Source organism: Opisthorchis viverrini (assembly GCF_000715545.1).
Source record: "Opisthorchis viverrini unplaced genomic scaffold opera_v5_4, whole genome shotgun sequence".
In the NCBI taxonomy this organism is placed as follows: domain Eukaryota; kingdom Metazoa; phylum Platyhelminthes; class Trematoda; order Opisthorchiida; family Opisthorchiidae; genus Opisthorchis; species Opisthorchis viverrini.
Genome location: NW_008751660.1, coordinates 4,450,374 through 4,455,601, shown reverse-complemented (window position 1 = coordinate 4,455,601; position 5,228 = coordinate 4,450,374). Strand labels below are relative to the sequence as shown.

General features: G+C 47.4%; 1 protein-coding gene across 1 annotated transcript; it reads left to right on the top strand.

The window, feature by feature from the left end:
• Positions 1 to 877: 877 nt before the first annotated feature.
• T265_00470 (hypothetical protein) lies at positions 878 to 3,531 on the top strand (the record flags this gene model as incomplete). The annotated part of the gene is made up of 3 exons (XM_009164243.1): positions 878 to 1,198; positions 1,237 to 1,373; positions 3,396 to 3,531. The coding sequence occupies 3 exons, from the start codon at positions 878 to 880 to the stop codon at positions 3,529 to 3,531; spliced, it is 594 nt and encodes a 197-aa protein (XP_009162507.1).
• Between the last annotated feature and the right edge of the window lie 1,697 nt (positions 3,532 to 5,228).

The window sequence follows — 5,228 nt, the reverse complement described above, 5'->3', positions numbered from 1 at the left end:
GGCTCGGGAAACATGGGTGAAAGTCTCGACCCTGTTTATCAATTCATCAATCCGTGAACACCGAATGGGGGTTCTTTGGCTGCAGAATGCCCTTCGCTGTAAAATTTTTGCGAGTTGAATACTACATTTTGCGCCCAACTTTTGCATTTTGTTTCGTGTGTGCTCAAACTCAAGACCACTCTAATCTACATCCATATCTTCGCAGCTCATCAAATTTTATTGTCCACTGAGTCAGTCATGCCTCTGGTGTAAAAATTCTGGTGAAATACTCTCTTAGCACCACTGTGCCCCCGGGCTGCATAGATATTGCCTCAAAGGTTCGACTGGTGTTCAGATTTCAACCATATGTGTTTTAGATCATCAGGGACGCCGCTCTGTATTCGCACAATGGAATTGAATTTTCGAATGCCAATACGTTTCTGATGGACTGAAAGAGACGGGAAACGTTTCAGCCCATATAAACATCCCGAGGCGTCAGTGATAACGCCAAGGTATTTCACCAAGGTTTTCCCGCCGGGGTATGGTTGCCTCAACGGACAACGAACCTAGGTGACCTGCGAAAATATGAATGTAGACTAGAATAAAATGCAATAATTTGTCGGAAAACGTTTTATCTCATACGCAAAGATTTTGTGGCTAGGGGCACTGTGCAACTAAGGAGGTCCATTAGGGACACGTCGTAGCCTTCGAAAATTGGATTCCATTGTGCGAATACTGAGCGTGTCATCCGAGCCATTGTGTTCTCACCCGTAATTAAAATGTCATTTCAGCTTACCATCAGAATTAAGGGTGATTTGCGGAGTTCGAATGTTCATCACAGACAGGTGCCCATGGATTGTTTAAGTAAACTTGCGGCACATTGCGCGGTTGCACGAGGATGCGGCTCTTCGTGAAGGATTTCAATGGCTCGTCTTTTGCTTTCGAAACTTCCGATACCTCGAAGGTTTCGGCACTGAAAAGTCAAATATCGGGCATTATCCCGGTAGATCCATTGTTGCAGCGTTTGTCCTTCCGTGGGACACCGCTTGAGGACAGTAGAGCCCTATCTGATTACGATGTCGAAGATGATTGTATTTTGGACCTCAACTGCGACCTCCTTGGTGGTGCAAAGAAACGTAAAAAGAAAGTGTATACTACACCGAAGAAAATAAAGCACAAGAAAAAGAAGGTTAAGCTTGCCACGCTCAAGTTTTACAAGGTTGGCAAAGTTTTGTGGACTTGTTTCTTATTTCTTAGGTGGATTCAAACGGGAAGATCACACGGCTCCGGAGAGAATGTCCCAGTGAAGGTTGCGGTCCTGGTGTGTTCATGGCGAGTCACTTCGACAGGCAGTATTGTGGAAAGTGTGCCCTAACTTACATGCATGAATGCAAGTGAGGTGAATAAATATTGCGCATGGTATCCCTTGAGTTCTGTTGTTGCGCGCCTCTGGAACCAAAGTTTCACATGTCTTTTACTCGGTACCGAAGACTTTAAAGATTGATATTGAATGCAGAATAACATGTAGTAATAATGTTCCCATAGGAGCCTGCCCAACTGAGGGTTCTGACAGCGTGCACTCAGGGCGCGTATTTACTGTCGTTTGTACGTAGGTTGTCCAGCCTATATTGATTGAGCCCAGCCATTATTGAAGTTGTTGAACACTCACATGTCGACCAAACAATGGTAGCGCATCACAACCCGAAATCCATCATACCACTGAGCAGATTGCAACGAGATATCTGCCCCCAGCGTGTTTCGAGCGTTCTCGTAAGAATGTGAATGTGGCCAAAAATACTCAGCTGTGTAGAAGATGGAACTATCGGCGCCATAATCTGATGAAATTCAGTCGCAGCTCATGTGCACGTACAGACAAAAGCAGGTTCACAAATTGAGCAATTGGAAACAGCATACTTCCGTGTCGCTCAGTGGTCCTTCGATTGCATTACCGTGGCATATTCCTCTGTTGGGAAATCTAACCAAATGGCGAAATACACTCGTTTGAAAACGTATGGTTCTGCCAGAGACTCATCTGGAATCCAGCTGAGCCTCTCGTTTGTGATGTTTTCATACGGACCCCTCAGCATTGATCAGGTTTTAAAATGTCGAGTACCATATCAGAATTACTTGCTCTTTATCCTTATCTATAAAGTCAGCTCTCTCTGTGTTCGCATTCCGTCCCTAGTAACCAATGATACCAACTCGGCTTTCACTGCCGTGCTGCAGTTTCAGGCTCTTCAGAGAGAACACCTATAGTAGATGAATGAATTAGCCTAACACGAAAATCCGACGTCTCTGTGACTCTCACTCTGACTCACTCTGACAACCTGGATAAATATAGACAGCGTGAATCCCGCTCATGTCGGTTGGGTGCTGCATTTCCTATTGTTTGCAGCCAAGCACAGGGGAGGTCTTTGGCTGTATTATGAAAGACGAACAGCATGCGGTACCCTCTGCTTCGGGCCACATCGTGAATCTGCGGTATCTAATTTTGTTCGAGGTCTCCGTCACGAAGTTACTGAATCTTTCCGTGGTCTGAGGTTTTGAGTACTTCCTGGCCGATTAAGACATGCCGCAGGTATTCTGGTGACACTCACCGACTCCTACCAACAGTTTTCGGGTCCTCTGGTGTGCATCATATGTAGCAACTTGTTATTTTATAAAGATGATAATGCACTGGCCTTTTCCGCCAAATGCCACTTCCTTGCAGTCATGCCTTCTGCCCACTGTTTTGGTTTCTGTTTACTGTTATTGTTTCGACAATGAAGCATCGGGTTGCACACTGATGTCATGGAGGCGATGATAGTGACTGTTTTGGTTGGGAGCTTTCCACACGCGGCGAGTGAGTTAAAACAAGTTACTGCCGACATCTCCCTCATTCCTGCACACTTTCCGTCTCCTAACTCCAGTAATGCGCCTTTCTCATAGGCCCATATCCGTTCATCTCTTGTCCGATTTGGCCGCAACGTCCGCTCATCAGTCGGCTCCGACAGTCTCAGGCTTCTTGAAGTCAATATTGGGGCCTCGGGTCTGGTCTATCTGGCTGCCTTCAAGGCCCGCACTCTGATACAGCAAGCCAACAGACTGCTCTTGCTCTCACACTGGACTCGCGTGACAGGCGGGGTCATGAAGACCCCGTCATGGAAGGCGTACAACACCGACAACACCCCAACTCTTCGTGATCTCTTTCATGCCCTTCTGCCAAGTCATGTGCTGTCCGCCTCGCGGTTTGCGCCATCCTGAAGGAGGCACGGAGAACAACACTTGTCTCGGTAGACTATTTCGGCGTGCGTAGCACATGAACGAGCCATCGTAGTCAATGATGCTGGATGTTTTCTCGGATTATAGTGCCTGCAGCCCAACCAAATACCCGTTTTCTAATCTCTTTACTAATCCGCTGACGTGTCCAAAACCAGCCACGCTATTGAGGCACCGGTGATCGAAAACCTGAAGGTGCCTCACATCATCTGTCCACAGAGCCCATGTCTCGCACTCATACAACAACACATCCTTTACTGTAGCCTGGCACACATGACCCTTGAGATCCAATGAGATGCCTTTTTGACGCCACAAGTGACGCAAATTAGCAAACGTGATTCGAGCCTTTGAGATTCTTGCACTGACTTCATCAGACACATATCCGTCAGAGCTAATACAACTACCGGCGTATGTAAACCTTTCCACAACCCTGTGATTCTCCTTGAACTATAAGGGATGTATTCGGAGGTCGCACATTCTGAAGCATGACGTTGCACTCTGAAGGTGCAAGGCGCTTGTCAAAAGATGGTATAATGGTGGTCTTCAAAGATGAGAACGAAGTCATCTGCACACTTCAGATCGACAAAGCTCCCGCCAGCAACAATTGGAGCATTGGGGTTCTAAAGACCTTTCAACGTTCGCTTCATCATTTCATCAATGATTAATTTGAACAAGAGAGATTGGACATCCTCGTCTGACACCACTTTTTGTAGGGAAGCTTTTGGAGAGCTCACCATACACTCACCCACCCAGAAGTATGCGATTATGTCCACAAACTTCCGGGGCATACCCTTTTGGGCAAGTGTAGTTAACAGCACTGACCGATCAACAGTTCGCACCCTTGAGATCAAAGTCGTCGGTGCATACGGCGTTGCTCTAACACCTGATGGAGTGAAGATGTGGTCAACGCAGCTTGTACCCGATGAAAACCCGCTTGATTCTCACTAGTCAAGGTTTCGCGTACCACTCCAAGACGAAGAATCGATGATGCCAGAAGCCTTGTCACAACGGGAGCCAAACTAACATCGATGTGGTTACCATATTCGCTGCGAGTATTTTCCAAAATGCGCATATCTATCGATTCCCCTAGTTTTCTGAAAAAATCTCTTTCTCCCTGATAGACCCAAATAGGCTGGACAGGATCTGGATAAGAAGCCCACTGCCATCATTAAAAAGAGCAGCTGGAAGGTCGTCAGGACCAGCAGTGCAACGGCGCTTGAGTAGGGAAATGCATTCGGACACTTCTGAGACTGAAGGCGGCCCCATATTTACGGTCCACCTTTCTGTTGAAGGCCAGTTTCCGGATTGGAGGTGGCAGATGGTGAGCCGAATTGCTTCGCGAAGTACTGTGTCTAGAGTTCCAAACGTTCTGCTTTGCTGCATATCACGGAGCCATTTTTGTCCCTGATTGTTTCACTGACAAGAGGTTTCCGAGGACCACTCGAATGAATCAAGTGGAACAGTTTGCGTAGATTCCAGCATTTTTCGCATCTTCCATTTCTTCGGCCTTTCGGGTCCACCAAGCTGCTCGGTGTGTGCAGACACTCAGTTTCCCCTGACGTCGGATGATGCGCCGGATGGAGTTGTGATGCCGGCCAGGTGGAATCTGTCACCGGGTATCCAGCAGAGACACGGTTCTATCAGAGATCCAGTGCTTGGGTGAGGTTGGCTGGATTGCACCGCAAACATGTTTCTGTTTTGAGTAGCACTTTGGGTATCTTTTCCCAGTAGCCGTTCATATCCGATATCGTCACGAAGAGACTGGACCTTATCGTGATGTGGCGGTTTGTGTACCTCGGCGACCCATTGAGCTATACTGTCACCGGGTAGCAGAGACACGGTTCTATCAGAGATCCAGTGCTTGGGTGAGGTTGGCTGGATTGCACCGCAAACATGTTTCTGTTTTGAGTAGCACTTTGGGTATCTTTTCCCAGTAGCCGTTCATATCCGATATCGTCACGAAGAGACTGGACCTTATCGTGATGTGGCGG